Genomic DNA, 19,677 nt, shown 5'->3' on the forward strand with positions numbered 1-19,677 from the left:
GTGTGGTCCTTTTCTAATAAAAGAATCTTTTATTATTTTATGATTTCCCCTGTCATGAATGAGGCTGAGGGTAGTAAGATTTTGATGTTACCTGCACAAAGCTCATCATTATGACTGGCTATTATTCAGATGACAATACATATGACTGCTTATAGGCTGCTTGCAATTACGTGATCTGGTCACTATTGTGTGAGATAGTGGGCAGATGTTTCATCTTACATTGTCATCTGTATTTGTACTCTGGGACATCAAGTTTATGGGAGCTATCTTATGTTAGAGATGCGTAGCTCTGTGTTATGTTCTGCATTGCATTCAACTTACTTCATGCCCTCTAGAGCAGGGGTTCTCAAGTGCTATTTGAGAAGGTCCAGTAACACAAATGTCCTAGGTGGCGAAGGTTCAGATAGAAATTGACTTCTCGGCGTAGTAATGATCCCCAACCTCACAACCAATGCGACCCCAAACTGTTCACACCCTTCTTGTTGCCGGAGAGAAAATGTAGCAGTTTTAAGATACTTTCCTGCAATTCTACAAATCTTTCCATGTCTTATGTGTGTTTATATGATACCAGGGGCCGAAGCCCAACCAAGTATAGGGGGCTCTAGAGGATAGTCTACTAAACAAATGTAATTTGCTGTTTCCTCTGTTCTCTGTAGGTCCATCCTCCTGGGGTCCAGAGGCCTGGACATCTTCCACATCTCCCAGCGTCTGGAGAGCCTGAGTGCTGCCACCACCTTTGAACCTCTAGAGCCAGTGAAGGACACTGACATCCAGGTATTCACACTCTCTTTACGATTGTGGGGCTGTTTGAGCTTTTGGGCTACTGTTTCATCCACACCTGTCCTGTTGTATGTCAGGACCTTCGCGTTTGTGTTTTTCAGAGTCAAGGGCAGCCGGCCAGGTGATGGTAATTAATGGGTTTTAGATTATGCTTTTAGTCAAACTGGCGGATTCATATCTGATTCTGTTAATGTCACAGCTGAGGTTTACTGTGTAATGATTTTTATGCTAATAAGCAAAAGGCTGATGGATTCTGTTGGAGGATCATTGCAGTCTCTTGCTGGTGGGAGGATTAGAAATGTTTTCTGTCTAGGGAAAGATGTCTGACATGTCTATAGTGTCCAAATCTCTACTCATTGTTCTGTAGCCTATATCAAACCCACTGTCTGAAATGCTGAGTTTGTTATTTAAATGCATTCACAAAAGTTAACCCAACATCCTTTGAGTTGAATTATCTTCGGTAGATGCCTATTTGATTCAAATTGGTGGCGATGTAGGGTTGTAAAATTTTCAGAAATCCTGTTTGGAGGATTCCTGATTTTCCCTTCTGATTCTTAATCCTCCAACGGAGGAATTTTGCTAGCATCAGAATTGGAGTAATTGCTCTTCTCAACTGATAAAAAATTCATTAAATAGAGCATTAATAAGATTCATAACTGCCACATGTTAATATATTTAGAGTTGAAATAGGTCAAATATGAATAGGGCTAATTTCTCAGAACATTTTTAGTAGGAATGATGGTATTCCAAATTGCGGATAAAGATAGTTATTGCTTACCACCGTCTGTCACACGAATGTGGGCTCTAAGCCCTCAGACTCATGACTAGTGATTTGAAAAAAACAAAAAAACATGGACAAATATTTCTGGCCATTGTCATAATAATCAGGGGTCAGAAACAACCATACTTTTACTAGTTTCATATTATGGAATTACCCATTGATGTCATCTGTTCAGAACTAAAATAGATACATGGCATATTAGTGGGTTTCAAACCCTGTCCAGTGTTCACTCTTGATCTGTGACTGTTATAGAAAAGGCACTATGGAGTTATTTTCTGTTTTTCTTTTATCTACACTGGCTTTATCCTATCCTCCATGTGTGCTGTGGAATTGCAGCTGGGCTGATGTTCAAATCACTGTTTATTGGTCACATACACCTATTTAGAAGATTTATCGAAAAACAATTCACAACAATACACACATCTAAAAGTAAAAAATGGAATTAAGAAATATATAAATATTAGATTGAGCAATGTTGGAGTGGCATTGCCTAAAATACAGTAGAATAGAATACAGTATATACAGGTGAAGTCGGAAGTTTACTTACACTTAGGTTGGAGTCATTAACTTGTTTTTCAACTTCTCCACAAATTTCTTGATAAAAAACTATAGTTTTGGCAAGTCGGATAGGACATCTACTTTGCGCATGACACAAGTAATTTTTACAACAATTGTTTACAGACAGATTATTTCACTTTGAATTCACTGTTTCACAATTCCAGTGGGTCAGAAGTTTACATACACTAAGTTGACTGTGCCTTTAAACAGCTCGGACAATTCCAGAAAATGATGTCATGGCTTTAGAAGCTTCTGATAGGCTGATTGACATAATTTGAGTCAATTGGAGGTGTACCTGTGTATGTATTTCAAGGCCTGCCTTCAAACTCACTGCCTCTTTGCTTGACATCATGGAAAAATCAGAAGAAATCAGCCAGGACCTCAAAAAAAATGATTGTAGACCTCCACAGGTCTGGTTCATCCTTGGGAGCAATTTCCAAACACCTGAAGGTACCACTTTCATCTGTACAAACAATAGTACGCAAGTATAAACACCATGGGACCACGCAGCCGTCATACTGCTCAGGTAGGAGATGCGTTCTGTCTCCTAGAGATGAACGTACTTTGGTGCAAAAAGTGCAAATCATGCCCAGAACAACAGCAAAGGACCTTGTGAAAATGCTGGAGGAAACAGGTACAAAAGTATCTATATCCACAGTAAAAATGAGTCCTATGTCGACATAACCTGAAAGGCCGCTCAGCAAGGAAGAAGCCACTGCTCCAAAACCGTCATAAAAAATCCAGACTACGGTTTGCAACTGCAAACTGATCCTCTGGTCTGATGAAACAAAAATATGACTGTTTGGCCATAATGACCACAGTTATGTTTGGAGGAAAAGGGGGGGGGGGCTTGCATGCCAAGGAACACCATTCCAACCATGAAGCACGGGGGTGGCAGCATCATGTTGTCGGAGTGCTTTGCTGCAGGAGGGACTGGTGCACTTAACAAAATAGATGCCACCATGAGGGACAAAAATTATGTGAATATATTGAAGCAACATCGCAAGACATCAGTCAGGAAGTTAAAGCTTGGTCGCAAATGGGTCTTCCAAATGGACAGTGGCCCCAAGCTTACTTCCAAAGTTGTGGCAAAATGGCTTAAGAACAACAAAGTCAAGGTATTGGAGTGGTCATCACAAAGCCCTGACCTCAATCCTATAGAAAATTTGTGGGTAGCACTGAAAAATCGTGTGCGAGGAAAGAGGTCCACGATCCTGACTCAGTTACACCAGCTCTGTCAGGAGGAATGGGACAAAATTCACCCAACTTATTGTGGGAAGCTTGTGGAAGGCTACCTGAAACGTTTGACCCAAGTTAAACAATTTAAAGGCAATGCTACCAAATACTAATTGAGTGTATGTAAGTTTCTGACCCACTGGGAATGTGATGAAAGAAATAAAAGCTGAAATAAATAATTCTCTCTAATATTACTGACATTTCACGTTCTTAAAATAAAGTGGTGATCCTAACTAACCTAAGACAGGGAATTTTTAAATGTCCGGAATTGTGAAAAACGGAGTTTAAATGTATTTTTATTTTTTTTATTTTTTTTATTTCACCTTTATTTAACCAGGTAGGCTAGTTGAGAACAAGTTCTCATTTGCAACTGCGACCTGGCCAAGATAAAGCATAGCAGTGTGAACAGACAACAACACAGGGTTACACATGGAGTAAACAATAGACAAGTCAATAACATGGTAGAAAAAAGAGAATCTATATACAATGTGTGCAAAAGGCATGAGGTAGGCAATAAATCGAATAATTACAATTTAGCAGATTAACACTGGAGTGATAAATCATCAGATGATCATGTGCAAGAAGAGATACTGGTGTGCAAAAGTGCAGAAAAGTAAAATAAATAAAAGCAGTATGGGGGTGAGGTAGGTAAATTGGGTGGGTAGTTTACAGATGGACTATGTACAGCTGCAGCGATCGGTTAGCTGCTCGGATAGCAGATTTTTAAAGTTGTTGAGGGAGATAAAAGTCTCCAACTTCAGAGATTTTTGCAATTCGTTCCAGTCGCAGGCAGCAGAGAACTGGAAGGAAAGGCGTCCAAATGAGGTTTTGGCTTTAGGGATGATCAGTGAGATACACCTGCTGGAGCGCGTGCTACGGGTGGGTGTAGCCATCGTGACCAGTGAACTGAGATAATGCGGCACTTTGCCTAGCATAGCCTTGTAGATGACCTGGAGCCAGTGGGTCTGACGACGAACATGTAGCGAGGGCCAGCCGACTAGGGCATACAGGTCGCAGTGGTGGGTCGTATAAGGTGCTTTAGTAACAAAACGGATGGCACTGTGATAAACTGCATCCAGTTTGCTGAGTAGAGTATTGGAGGCTATTTTGTAGATGACATCGCCGAAGTCGAGGATCGGTAGGATAGTCAGTTTTACTAGGGTAAGTTTGGCGGCGTGAGTGAAGGAGGCTTTGTTCCGGAATAGAAAGCCGACTCTAGATTTGATTTTGGATTGGAGATGTTTGATATGAGTCTGGAAGGAGAGTTTGCAGTCTAGCCAGACACCTAGGTACTTATAGATGTCCACATATTCTAGGTCGGAACCGTCCAGGGTGGTGATGCTAGTCGGGCGTGCGGGTGCAGGCATCGAACGGTTGAAAAGCATGCATTTGGTTTTACTAGCGTTTAAGAGCAGTTGGAGGCCACGGAAGGAGTGTTGTATGGCATTGAAGCTCGTTTGGAGGTTAGATAGCACAGTGTCCAGGGAAGGGCCGGAAGTATACAGAATGGTGTCGTCTGCGTAGAGGTGGATCAGGGAATCGCCCGCAGCAAGAGCAACATCATTGATGTATACAGAGAAAAGAGTCGGCCCGAGAATTGAACCCTGTGGTACCCCCATAGAGACTGCTAGAGGACCGGACAACATGCCTTCCGATTTGACACACTGAACTCTGTCTGCAAAGTAGTTGGTGAACCAGGCAAGGCAGTCATTAGAAAAACCGAGGCTATTGAGTCTGCCGATAAGAATATGGTGATTGACAGAGTCGAAAGCCTTGGCCAGGTCGATGAAGACGGCTGCACAGTAATGTCTTTTATCGATGGCGGTTATGATATCGTTTAGTACCTTGAGCGTGGCTGAGGTGCACCCGTGACCGGCTCGGAAACCGGATTGCACAGCGGAGAAGGTACGGTGGGATTCGAGATGGTCAGTGATCTGTTTGTTGACTTGGCTTTCGAAGACCTTAGCTAGGCAGGGCAGGATGGATATAGGTCTGTAACAGTTTGGGTCCACGGTGTCTCCCCCTTTGAAGAGGGGGATGACAGCGGCAGCTTTCCAATCCTTGGGGATCTCAGATGATACGAAGGAGAGGTTGAACAGGCTGGTAATAGGGGGTGCGACAATGGCAGCGGACAGTTTCAGAAATAGGGGGCCCAGATTGTCAAGCCCAGCTGATTTGTATGGGTCCAGGTTTTCCAGCTCTTTCAGAACATCTGCTATCTGGATATGGGTAAAGGAGAAGCTGGGGAGGCTTGGGCGAGTAGCAGCGGGGGGGCGCGGGGCTGTTGGCCAAGGTTGGAGTCGCCAGGTGGAAGGCATGGCCAGCCATTGAGAAATGTTTGTTGAAGTTTTCGATTATCACGGACTTATCAGTGGTGACCGTGTTATCTAGCCTCAGTGCAGTGGGCAGCTGGGAGGAGGTGCTCTTGTTTTCCATGGACTTTACAGTATCCCAGAACTTTTTGGAGTTAGAGCTACAGGATGCAAATTTCTGCTTGAAAAAGCTGGCCTTTGCTTTCCTGACTGACTGTGTGTATTGGTTCCTGACTTCCCTGAACAGTTGCATATCACGGGGGCTCTTCGATGCTATTGCAGTTCGCCACAGGATGTTTTTGTGCTGGTCGAGGGCAGTCAGGTCTGGAGTGAACCAAGGGCTATATCTGTTCTTGGTTCTGCATTTTTTGAACGGAGCATGCTTGTCTAATATGGTGAGGAAGTAACTTTTAAAGAATGACCAGGCATCCTCAACTGACGGGATGAGGTCAATATCCTTCCAGGGTACCCGGGCCAGGTCGATTAGAAAGGCCTGCTCGCAGAAGTGTTTCAGGGAGCGTTTGACAGTGATGAGGGGTGGTCGTTTGACCGTGGACCCGTGGCGGATACAGGCAATGAGGCAGTGATCGCTGAGATCTTGATTGAAGACAGCAGAGGTGTATTTGGAGGGCAAGTTGGTCAGGATAATGTCTATTAGGGTGCCCATGTTTACGGATTTAGGGTTGTACCTGGTGGGTTCCTTGATGATTTGTGTGAGATTGAGGGCATCAAGCTTAGATTGTAGGACTGCCGGGGTGTTAAGCATATCCCAGTTTAGGTCACCTAACAGAACAAACTCTGAAGCTAGATGGGGAGCGATCAATTCACAGATGGTGTCCAGGGCACAGCTGGGAGCTGAGGGGGGTCGGTAGCAGGCGGCAACAGTGAGAGACTTATTTCTGGAGAGATTAATTTTTAAAATTAGAAGTTCGAACTGTTTGGGCATAGACTTGGAAAGTATGACAGAACTTTGCAGGCTATCTCTGCAGTAGATTGCAACTCCTCCCCCTTTGGCAGTTCTATCTTTACGGAAAGTGTTATAGTTGGGTATGGAAATCTCAGAATTTTTGGTGGCCTTCCTAAGCCAGGATTCAGACACGGCAAGGACATCAGGGTTGGCAGAGTGTGCTAAAGCGGTGAGTAAGGCAAACTTGGGGAGGAGGCTTCTGATGTTGACATGCATGAGGCCAAGGCTTTTTCGATCACAGAAGTCAACAAATGAGGGTGACTGGGGACATGCAGGGCCTGGGTTTACCTCCACATCACCCTATTTGGTGTAAACTTCAAACTTCAAGGTGTAAACTTCAGACTTCAACTGTACATATGAGATAAGTAAAGCAGTATGTAAACATTATTAAAGTGACTGGTAAGGTTGCAAAGGATCAGAAACCTTCTGGTAAATTTCTGGAATTTTTCCGGAATTTTTCCATGGGAAGTTAAGCACTGGAATTTGGGGAATTTTGCTTAAATTCATCAAAGTTAGCTTATAACAGTGAAACGTTTTTGTGGGATACACATAAGGCAATTCTAGGTCTTGTGGCATATTTTGATTAAACTATTCTCAATTCAATGGAATTGCAACCCTCTGCATGCACAGTGCTCACTTACATCACATGTACAGCTGATTCTCAAGATCTTGCACACTAATGAGATGCTATTGAGCCCACACTACTACACTGTCTGAGCCGAGGACTACATGCTTTCTGGTAAGTTATGATTACAATACTGGGTGGGGAGAATATATTTTATATGACATACATGATTGGTTGTTAACTAGTAAATAGTAGCCTACAGCAAAGTGTGTTGAAATAATTTCTAACTTGTAAACAATTTCTGCTGGTTAGTTTTTGCTACCATGTGGGTTTTAGCTTGCTTGAGCCTGCTAACTGAGGAGTGTTAATTCACCTGTTTCCATACATGTTTAATTTTAAAACATTTACCTTACATAGGAGTTGTTTAATCTAACTGCTTAACTATTTATCTGTACATGGAATTGTATATATATATATTTTTTTACAATTCTTTTCCTAATCTTTACAGGAAAAAGCCACGGGCACTATCTGATGTGTGGAGACATTTCACTGCAGCTAATGTAGAAGGAAAAGCTGTGTACGTTTGCAAATACTGTGCCAAATCATATGTGAAGAATGCAACAAAGATGCAGAATCATCAGGCCAAGTGCATAAAGTTCCCTCAGCACTCACAACAAGCAACCTCTGACCTCTACTTCTATTCGAGCTGAAAATTATGAATCAGACACCTTATCGATAGCAACAGCTCATGGTCCTCCTGGGATCAGAAGTTTTGACTCAATGGAGGAACGTAGTCAGAGAAATGCTGATGAATGTCGTACTCGAACTGTGTATGCAACTGGTTCACCTCTGATGCTCACAGGCAATGTGTATAAGAGATTTCTGAATGTTCTTCGCCCAGCATACACCCCTCCAACCAGACATGCTTTATCTACTCATTTGCTGGATGCAGAGTTTAAGTGAAGGTCAAGCAAATCATAGAGAAAGCAGACTGTATTGCAATCATCTCTGATGGGTGGTCGAATGTTCGTGGGCAAGGAATAATTAACTACACAATCTCCAACCCTCAACCAGTATTCTACAAGAGCACAGACTCAATGAACTACAGACACACCGGTCTCTACATTGCAGAAGAGCTGAAGGCAGTCATCAATGACCTTGGACCACAGAAGGTATTTGCACTGGTGACAGACAATGCTGCGAACATGAAGGCTGCTTGGTCTAAAGTGGAGGAGTCCTACCCTCACATCACACCCATTGGCTGTGCTGCTCATGCATTGAATCTGCTTCAAGGACATCATGGCACTGAAAATAAAGGAAATACAGTATACAAGAGAGCCAAGGAAATGGTTAGGTATGTAAAGTGTTTTCAAGTTATAGCAGCAATCTACCTCACCAAGCAAAGTGAGAAGAATAAGAACACCACATTGCAGCTGCCCAGCAACACCTGTTGGGGTGGTGTTGTCATCATGTTTGACAGTCTCCTGGAGGGGAAAGAGTCTCTCCAAGAAATGGCCATATCACAGTCTGCCGACATAGACAGCCCTAAATCTTTTTTTAAGTTGGACTTTTATTTAACTAGGCAAGTCAGTTAAGAACAACTTCTTATTTACAATGACGGCCTACCGAGGAACAGTGGGTTAACTGCCTTGTTCAGGGGGATCCTCCTGGATGATGTATTTTGGGAGAGAGTGGTAAGCAGTCTGAAACTCTTGAAACCTATAGCAGAAGCCATTGCACGGATTGAGGGAGACAATGCCATCCTGTCTGGTGTTCAGATTCTGCTTGCAGATATAAGAGTATAAATCCGTACTGTCCTGCCCACTTTACTGTTGCTCCAAGCATCGGAAACTGCAGTTCTGAAATTAAGACTCCTGCCTGAAGCCCATACACGCCGCAGCGTACATGTTGGACCCCAAGTATGCTGGCAAGAGCATCCTGTCTGGTGCAGAGATCAACAACGCCTATGGTGTCATCACGACCATGTCTCACCACCTTGGCCTGAATGAGGGCAATGTTCTCGACAGTCTGGCGAAGTACACTTCCAAGAAAGGGCTTTGGGATGGAGATTCAATATGGCAGTCGTGCCAACATATCTCATCAGCCACCTGGTGGAAGGGACTTTGTGGATCTCAGGCTCTTTCCCCTGGTGCCTCCATCATCCTTCAAATCCCACCAACGTCAGCCGCCTTAGAGCACAACTGGTTCTTGTTTAGGAACACACACTCCAAAGAACGCAACAGGCTGACAAATACAAGATGGGAACAATTGGTGGCCATCTGGGCAAATCTTTAGCTTTTTGAGCCTGACAATGAGCCATCCTCAAAGAGGTTGGAAAGTGACCGTGACGATGAGGCCTCAGTCTGATGTTCAAGGGGTGAACATTGAGGAGGTCCAGGGTGAAGACATGGAAGCCTGAGAGGAAGACAACCTTAACTTTAGTTTCTACACTATTAATTTACAGATGTATGTTGAAAATGTTTTTGGGAGATGCGATGGATCATTTGGGATCATTCAATATTCCCTTTTGTTGTTCAGTGAAATCGTCCCATGTGAAGAGTCAACTCATTTAATTAAAGTTCAATTCGTAACAAATTTTTATTTCATTTCAATTGGAAGGATTTAATCATTTGCAATTGTCTACTTATAAGGTAAAAGGTTTATGTTTATGTCTCCATATGATATGGTAAATATATCCAATGCAAAAAACATCTACATTTAAATGGTATTAATATTCATTTGCATACATTTCCGTTAATGCCCATATATCCCTGTTAATTCCCACGGAAAGTTTCCACCTCTGAATATTCCCTAAAATGTGCAACCCTAGTGACTAGTGTTCCATTATTAAAGTGGCCAGTGATTCCAAGGGCAGCAGCCTCTGAGGTGCAGGGTTGGTTAACCTGGTGGAAGCTGGCTAGCGATGGCTATTTAATGGTCTGATGGCCTTGAGATATAAGCTGTTTTTCAGTCTCTTGGTTCCAGCTTTGATGCACCTGTACTGACCTCGCCTTCTGGATGAGGTCAGGAACTTCTCCACTGCGGTCCCATCAATGTGGATAGGGGCGTGCTCCCTCTGCTGTTTCCTGAAGTCCGCGATCAGCTCCATTGTACTGTTGACGTTGCGTGAGAGGTTATTTTCCTGGCACCGCTCTCCCAGGGTCCTCACCTCCTCCCTGTAGGCTATCTCATCGTTGTTGGTAATCAGGCCTACTACTGTTGTGGCGTCTGAAAACTTGATGATTGAGTTGGAGGTGTGCGTGGCCACGCAGTCATGGGTGAACGGAGTACAGTACAGGAGGGGGTCGAGCACGCACCCTTGTGGAGCCCCTGTGTTGAGGATCAGCGAAGTGGAGGTGTTGTTTCCTACCTTCACCGCCTGGGGGCGGCCCGTGAGGAAGTCCAGGACCCAGTTGCACAAGGCGGGGTTCAGACCCAGGGCCTCAAGCTTAATGATGAGCTTGGAGGGTAATATGGTGTTGAATGTTGAGGTATAGTCAATGATCAGCATTCTTACATAGGTATTCCTCTTTTCCAGATGGGATAGGGTTGTGTGCAGTGCAATGGCGATCATCTGTGACTCTATTAGGGCGGTAAGCAAATTGAAGTGTCAGGAAAGGTAGAGGTTAAGTAGCCCCTCAAAGCACTTCATGATGACAGAAGTGAGTCCTACGGGGCGATAAACATTTAGTTCAGTTACCTTTGCTTTCTTGGGTACAGGAACAATCGTGGACATCTTGAAGCAAGTGGGGACAGCAGACTGGGATAGGGAGAGATTGAATATGTCCGTAAGCACTCCAGCCAGCTGGTCTGCACATGCTCTGAGGACGGGGCAAGGGATGCCCCCTGGGCCACCAGCCTTGCGAGGGTTAACACCCTTAAATGTCTTACTTACGTCGGCCACGGAGAAGGAGAGCCCGCTGTCCTTGGAAGCGGGCCGCATCGGTGGCACTTTGTTATCCTCAAAGCAGGCGAAGAAGGTGTTTAGCTTGTAAGGAAACAAGATGTCAATGTCCGCAACGTGGCTGGTTTTCCCTTTGTGGTCCGTGATTGTCTGTAGACTTTGCCACATAGGTCTCGTGTCTGAGCCGTTGAATTGCGACTCCACTTTGTCTCTGCAGTGCACTGACGGTTTGCCTGTTTGATTGCCTTAAGGAGGGATTAACTACACTGTTTGTATTCGGCCATATTCCCAGTCACCTTGCCATGGTTAAATACGGTGGTTCACGCTTTCAGTTTACAGCAAATGCTGCAATCTATCCACGGTTTCTGGTTTGGGTAGGTTTAAAAGTCACAGTGGGTACAAAATCTCCTATACATTTCCTGATAAACTCTGTCACTGTATCCGTGTATTCGTTGATGTTATTCTCAGAGTCTACCCAGAACATATCCCAGTCCGAGTGATTAAAAACAATCTTGAAGCATGGATTCCGATTGGTCAGACCAGCGTTGAATAGACCTTAGCACTGGTACTTCCTGTTATAGTTTCTGCTTATAGGAAGGGAGGAGCAAAATGGAGTCGTGATCAGATTTGCCAAAGGGAGGGCGGGGAGGGCCTTGTAGGCATTTCGAAAGTTGAGTAGCAGTGGACCAATGTTTTACCAGCGCGAGTACTACACTCAATGTGTTGGTATAAATTCAGTAGCGTTTTCCTCATTTGCTTTGTTAAAATCCCCAGCTACAATAAATGCGGCCCAAGGATATGTGGTTTCCAGTTTGCATAAAGTCCACTGTTGTTGTTTGAGGGCTGTCATGGTCTCGGCTTGACGGGGAATATACACGGCAGTGACTATAACCGAAGAGAATTCTCTTGGGAGGTTATACGGTCGGCATTTGATTGTAAGCTATTCTAGGTCAGATGAAGAAAAGGACTTGAGTTTCTGTACGTTATCACACCATGAGTAATTAATCATGAAACATACACCCCGCCTTCTTCCCGGTGAGTTCTTTATTCCTGTCTGCGCGTTGTACTGAGAACCCAGCTGGCTGTATGGACAGGGACAGTATATCCAGAAAGAGCCATGTTTCCGTGAAACAGTATGTTACAATCCCTGATCTCTCTCTGGAAGGAGATCCTCTGAGCTTGTCTACTTTATTATCCAGAGACCGAACATTAGCGAGTAATATACTCTGAAGTGGTGGATGGTGTGCACGCATCCTGAGTCGGACTAAAAGTCCATTCTCCAATGGCGGTGTTTTGGAGCAGCCTCTGGAATAAGTTCAATTGCCCTGGGGGGTACGAACAAAGGATCCAATTCAGGAAAGTCGTATTCCTGGTCGTAATGCTGGTGAGTTACCACCATTCTGATATCCAAAAGTTATTTCCGGCTGTATGTAATAACACAAAACATTTTTTGGTCTAATAATGAAAGAAATAACACACACAAAAACTAAATACTGCAGAGTTTCTTAGGAGCTAGAAGCAGAGCTGCCATCTGTCGGCGCCATCTTACTCATTTATATGATGTTCTATGGAAGTAAATGAAATGTGAGATGCCTGCTAATTAGTTAATGGTAGCACTTCTGACAATTGTGTTACATCAACGGATGATGTTTCTGCAAATCTGAAGCTATTTAGTGGGAACAGTCTGAACTGTCTCAGATGAGGAATAGAAGATGAGGGAATAACCTCCAGTCAGTATACAGTATGTTGAAATATAATAAGAAAAAGATGTTTAGCACCATTACTATACAGTTATTCCATTGTGTTAGTGGCCTTCAGACTGTAGGGCCGGGACGATACTAGTAGCGCAATATTTCTTCATTGGCAAACATGATAACACGAAGCAGACTAAACTTTTTGGTCCTTTAAAAACCTGCTATATGTAAAATATTGTGTGCTATAGCTTGGAAAATAAATGCATGTGACTGGATGACAACATAATGTTTGTTTCCAACATTAGGGCTGTTTTCCTAAAGAAGTAAAATCAGTTTTGTATTCTGTTTCCTTGCCGCGATACTAACGAGTATCGCGATACTGGTATCGTCCCGGCCCTAGAAGCCTGCCATCCTCTGGCCACTCCCAGACCGTCAAACTATAACATACAATGTTCTCTTTTGCTCTTAACTGGGTAAAAAGACATTGACACTACAATATTTATTTTAGCAGTGTTCATAATATTGCAAAATTAAATGCATTGATTAGCTTGTTCTAGAAGAGGTTGCATCCACACTATCAGAAAATTATGATTCCAATTAGGCCTTTAACATGGGCTGAGTGGGTCTCTGAGGGGGGATGGGAAGGCCACAGATAGTCAAGGAATGAGTGGGGTGTTGTATTGATCTCCTCATTTTCTGATGACCCCAGTGCTCCCTCTCCATAATCTTCAACCTGACATGTGGTGGGCCGGCCGGGTGGAGCCTTGGTTTTACTGGAAGTGCACTTAGCCTCTTGGCAGGATTTAACCAGGCCCTTTTAGCTGGACTCAGTTGAGTGCTTGGGCCAGACACAGTGGGAAGTGGCTGGCCTTCTACTATACTGTACTCCCTATCCACTATGCATAGCTGTATTTCTGTCTATTTTTCACATGATAGTTTTCATAAGCAATTAATGGGACATATGTTTTGGAAACCTATGTGGCCTTGCTGTATAAAACCACAATTACTCTCACATTACTGGTGGCTCATGTGTTAACCTCAAGGGCAGGGAGCCTTTGTAAAGTTTAGTCAAGGTACAGAAAAGCTATTAGATTGATTGTTCTCAAACTGGGGGACAATGAAATTCAGTTTTCTCAAATAGCCTATGTTACAATACAAACTGTGTGTTCCTTGATTGCTAAGTAATATATCTTTCATACCTAGCCTATGTATTGCCAACTTTTGAGCTATTCTTTGATCACGACAATTAGGCCAAGGAAATTATACTTGTATGTGAGGTGGTACTGATTGACATTCTCCCCATTGTCTGCACTGCATCCATAGCTTGTTCTTTTCAGTAGCCTAGGCCCTGGTGATAATATTGTGTAGTGTTCTTTACATTGAGCATGATTCCACTGTGTAGTACTTACTGTATGTTCATGTGCTGAAGGGTTAGCTTGGCTAACACAAAGGAAAAGCTGGATGCTGATGAGGCGTAGCCTCTGTCTCTATGTGGGTGGCTCAGAGAAAGGAATTGAGGTGTGAATGATGTCTGTAGTATACATTGTTGCGAATGCATATGATTTATGTAGCATACTCTGCATTTCTGGCCATTTGTTATATTTGTATGTGTTGATGTGGGTCACGTCAGTGAGGATGGAGACAAAGAAAAACAATTTGAGGGTGAGAAAGGGGTGATAGAAATAACCAAGGGAAGGATGGAGAGAAAGAGGGAGCAATAAGAGAAACGATGGACAGAATAAAACCCAAAGGAAAATAGAATAGGGGTGAGAAAAAGAGTGGGATGATGAAATGGCAGAGAAGTATTTCTCTCCTGCTCTGTTTCTCTATTCCATCTTTTTCTGCTCCTCCTTTCTCTCTCTCCCCCCTCTTTCTCTGAGAGCAGCTATAGTGATGGCATGCATTCTCTTGACAGAGTCTGATAAGCGCAGCTGCTGCTACAGCAGACTGGGGAAATAGCTTAACATGTGCAGCCTGTGTTTTGGTCTGTGCAGCCGTGGACTCGGTGTATACCCCCCTGAGAAGCCACTGCACCCTTCTCATTAACTAAACATGACTCTTAAGAGGATTATTAGCCCACTTTCTGGACAGGATGTCGGAAGCCATCAGCAGAGGGAGAGAAAATCCATTACATTAATTGCATTGCGCTGGGGGAGGAGGGAAAAAGAGTATGATGCATATGTATAAAAAGGAAGAAATGAGTGGTACTGAGAGAAGAGGACAGCAGGGATGCTGGAAAGAAGCAGGTGGCGGGGAAGGATCTACTGATGGAGAGGGGAAGACCTGTGAGGTTGAGTGATCACTCCTCCTTGATCCCCCCCTGTGTCTGAGGGATGACTTGGTACAGTCCTCCAACAATAAAACAGCCTACAGTAACCCTTCATGTGGTACATATCTGGGTTCACACCGGTGGCCCACATTGCGTGAGGAAGGTGCAGCATCTGCGATGCCGGCCCGTCGGCGGGTCCGAAAACGCCCCAGAATTGTTCCGGCTCAGTTCTTCAGCTGGAGAGACGGGGCAGTGTGTTTAGTGTCAGGTATAGGTCTGTCTACGCCTTGCTACCTGCGCCTCTTCTCTCCCTGCCTGGCAGGCTGAGCCACAGCATGAGTAAGTATTGCCTCCACACACAGACCCACTGCGTTCATACATCTGCTCTGTCTGTGTCAAGATCTGTCTGTCACCTTCTCTTTACTTTTTCTCGCTTCCTGTCACTCTGTCTGTGACTATGGAGATGATAACGATGATTATGGTGGTGTTCACTTAAATGAATGCTTATTCTCTACACAGGAAGTGGTGGCACAAGGGTGGGGTTTCACCTCCCGTACTCCACTCATTGTCTCAGAGTAAATGAAGATGAGCTGCAGGTTTTTAGCTACTGACCCGTCACACGTAGTTTTTTTATTGTCTCTGTGGAACTGCTGAGCAGCATTATACTAAGGGAAAATGTTGAAACAGAATTAAACAAATCCAGATGACAGATCATTTATTTTAAGATGTTATAGAATGCTTTCTGTTTGTGGTGGTATAACCATGTGCAGACAGTACAATCACGATCATTTGTGAATTAAAAATGCATAATTTTTGAACACGTAGATTGCTTTAGACTGCTCGTTTGACCGAGCCCTGACAAATATTGTATGTGCGCATGTATGTGACACGTATCAGCACCGTGTTATGGAGCATGTGTAACGTGTGTATTTGTTCCTATGCTTTACCTTTTCTTTTCTCGAGTTCTACTTTAGTAAACAATAGTGAATGTTTTCTGTTCTTGCAAAACCGTAAGCAGTATGCGCAATACAAATTGTGAGGGACAATGCAATTATCTAGAAGGTTCTAGAGATTGACACGCTGGCTATATTGGGTTACATACTGCATATGTGTATTTCGCTGGATAAATGCCATGAATATAAGATCCAGGGAGTTTACAGCTTCTCTGTGTGTTACTCATGGAGTTTAGAGCTTCTATTGTTGCCTAAATATGAAATGATGGCCTACAGTGTATGATTTCAATTAAGGTTTATTTGGAAATACATTAATCGCTGAAAATGCGGATAAGTTCGCCCTCCCTTTTGGACCCTTCGCTTTCTGGAAACCATAGACTGAAACGCATTATCCGTTTTGTTCTTCACACAATGCCACATCACTAGGAAATGTATACATTTATTCATATTTCTCCTCTTTGTGTGTCTTGCTGTGTGTGGAGACATGACCTGAGCTCTCCTGGTATATAAATAGCTCCATTGTCAGCTCCTAGGGTGCAAACTGGGTAGAACCTGTTTCATTTGGAGAGCAGAATCTCCTGAGGGGGGCGCTCCTCTCTCTGCCACAGACGACAGGAGGACGGGAGGACCCAGCACAATGACTGAGCAAGAAATGTAATTGGCAAGATACAGCAGGAAATCATCCTTTTGATTTATCTATTGAATAGATGATAGTTACTGCTCTTATTACTTGTGATACTGAAAAGCCTCAGCCCCCCCCCCCCCCTTGGCTCTCTCCGCACTGTGCATTTACACTTGTCATTTGACGGTCGGCTGCTGAAGAAGTATTATTTCAATGATAATTTATAGCTGTCAGTCAAGACGCGGACGGCTGCAACTCTGATGTCTGGTCTGGTGATGCGATGGAGTGGACAGACGGGCGAGGGTTTGAGCCTGTGGCAAGGGGGAGGGCTGTGGTGCTGAAGCAGCTGTGAGGGGGAAGGGGGATGCTGCTCCGTCCGTCCTGGAGATGACGGGCGCCAAGACCGAGAAGGTGTGCAGGGAAAGGCCCTTTTTCTGAAAGAATGCATAGGCTGCTATATTTTATTATATATCCTATTGACACCTGTAAAAGGACCGAATAGACTTAGTTTTGCTCTTTTTTTTTGTTGCCTAGTCTGCCGTTTCTGAATGTTCACATATTTCTATAGTATCTCCTAATGTTAGACGAGGAAGTGTACATGTGTGCCTGCAGGCCTTAAAGCCCCCATGCCATCTTTTAAAATCACTATGTCAAATATTTCACTTTTTTTCATGAAAATAGCTCCAAATATAGATTTGATCATTTATTTCCATGAGCTTCCTTTTGCTATTGAAATGCTCAGTCTGATCGTGTTGATACAAATGTAAATATATTTACATACTCAGCCCTGATTGGTGGATAGTATCGTCTAAACTCTAGAGCTTACCCTTTCAAAGTAGGAGCATACATATGCAAATAAAAGATTACTGGTCATTGGTCAGACTAATTAGATCAGATTGTGATGTGCTTTGGGACAAAAAGTTTATTCCCCCTCAACAGGCCGAAATTCTAGGTGTTTTTTATTTATTCAAATAGCTCTAAAAGGGAATTATCATTTCTACAATTTCAGTGTTATTTCAACCTCCTAGTGTGAAAATAAAATAACACATTTAAAAAGGAAAATCACTTTTTGCACTGGATTGCCCCTTTAATCGCAGATTCAAGTATGACATTACCCTATTCAGCTTTGAAAATGTCACGTCTGCATAAAAGGTAATTCCTCTCTAAAATGCATGAGACTGTCTCTTATGTAACCGACTCTCCGATGGAATATGGAAAGCAACTATAGGCTAAATCATCAGATTTTTAGGGCAAGTTAGTGTCCTCACATTGTGGAAGGGTGTGGCCGGTGTTTAGCCTAGATTATATTAAGACAGTGTCCAGTATCACAGAGGATGGGCTTAATCCATTGTGATGACTGTGTCTTATCAGGGTATCTGTGTCATTGTGGCGAGCTGGTGGTCACTATGCGTCAAAGTCATGGGCTTGGCTTTGGTTACTCACGATCCACAATGTTTCTATGGGTGATTTCATCACCACCATTTGGCATACAGTAAGCTAGCTCTTATTCTTGCCCATAGCCAGCCCCACTCTGATTTAGATGCATTGACCCCTCCACCACCGCCCTGTTCTACATCTTTGCTGTATGTGTGGGTGTGTGAGTTTCATTCCCCCTGCCACTCTGGCTGCCTGGTGCAAGCCTACAGCTCTACTCTGAGGGCGGTTCTGCCTGTTCTGGGTACAAAATGTTTTCTCTTTTTCTTCGTGCATCGAAGGGAGCGGAGGCTGTTTCTCTGCCTTCCAAAGTGTACATTAATTAGCTTACTCTAAGGCATGAGCACAGTCTACAGTGTGCAAATTTGCTCGTTACCCTTATGTTGTTAACTTGAGAAAACGAGGCCAATTTAAGTGTGTAGGTATTGTAATAGCAATAGTACTGCCATTTCTGGGGGTACCTACTGGTAAGCTTGCTATATCACCATTTTGACCGCAGACGGACATTGTACATTTGAGTCTCTTCAAGATGCATCCATCCATCTCTTGTATATGATGTTAGCCAGTTGAATGTAGATGCTGATGAATGTCAGCCCACTGGAGTTTGTTCCCTAAGGTAGGAAATTGAAGATGGGATGATATGGGGACAAAGGGACAGGTGCTGTGAGCCTAATCGGCTGGTGCTTATCAGTCAGGCTGTTGAAATAACTGTAAAATGCCTTGATGGGCTCTGGGTTTTTGCTCTGTTGAACTGTGGGGGATTGGTAGATGGGCTGGAGCTGTATAGAATGAGCATGAAAATGTCTTAACGCTTGAGAAGATATGTAACAGAAGTTATTTTTGAATGTTCAGAATGTCAGGTCTGGAGGAGGCTTCTACGGGCTACGCCCTGATTGTTAGCTTCTCCCATTTTTAGCACAGCGATCATGATAATGATAGTTCTTTCTTCTCCTTAGGAGCCCTTGCAGCTAGCGTCTTGCAGGAGCCGTGTATGTGTGGTCAAGTGGAAAGTAGGTTAGAGTCGGTCTAACCTCCAGCCATTTCTCTCCTTCCAGGGCTTTCTGAAGAATGAGAGGGACAATGCGCTGCTCTCTGCCATCGAGGAGTCACGTCGCAGGGTAGGTGGCGCACTCTCCTCTGACTAGTTGCCATGACCACACCCACATTGCACCCCATGTCCACATCTAATAATCCCATTTGTTTTACATTTTTGACATTTTCTTTTACATACCTGATGAATAGATGGGACAGATTTGTTTCGGTCATAGATTGTATCTCCCAATTTTTCTCTCCGTGACAGCGTGGCATACCTAATTTTCAAATACGTACGCTATATTTTCAATCAGTCTCACACTTTTGAATAAAAATAATAAACCCCTACCCTCGGTTGCCAATCATGATTTGCTCACCTTGTTCCGATTAAACCCTTAGCCTATTATCTTTCTAAAATGGTTTCCTCTGCATGACTTCAGAGCGGCTTTAATTAGGAACAGTTCCAATTATCATCCTCTGTCCCGTTGGGATTGAGATAGAATCCAGAGACCATGTCTATTTCTTGTCTAATCTGTTCTTGGCTAAATCTGGACCAGCCATGAATGCAGA

General features: G+C 43.6%; 1 protein-coding gene across 4 annotated transcripts in view; it reads left to right on the plus strand.

Moving 5' to 3' along the window:
* LOC129862523 (nuclear pore complex protein Nup93-like) overlaps window positions 1-19,677 on the plus strand; it is a 38,445-nt gene that overhangs the window by 1,958 nt on the left and 16,810 nt on the right. For 3 of the 4 annotated variants that reach the window (XM_055934280.1, XM_055934281.1, XM_055934282.1), the window contains exons 3-4: window positions 657-774; window positions 19,131-19,193. In XM_055934280.1, coding sequence (XP_055790255.1) covers window positions 657-774; window positions 19,131-19,193 — 181 coding nt within the window. Of the gene's footprint in view, window positions 1-656; window positions 775-15,181; window positions 15,406-19,130; window positions 19,194-19,677 lie in introns of those variants that run through there. The other variant, XM_055934283.1, reaches the window with a different exon arrangement.

Source organism: Salvelinus fontinalis, chromosome 9 (assembly GCF_029448725.1).
Source record: "Salvelinus fontinalis isolate EN_2023a chromosome 9, ASM2944872v1, whole genome shotgun sequence".
Classification (NCBI taxonomy): domain Eukaryota; kingdom Metazoa; phylum Chordata; class Actinopteri; order Salmoniformes; family Salmonidae; genus Salvelinus; species Salvelinus fontinalis.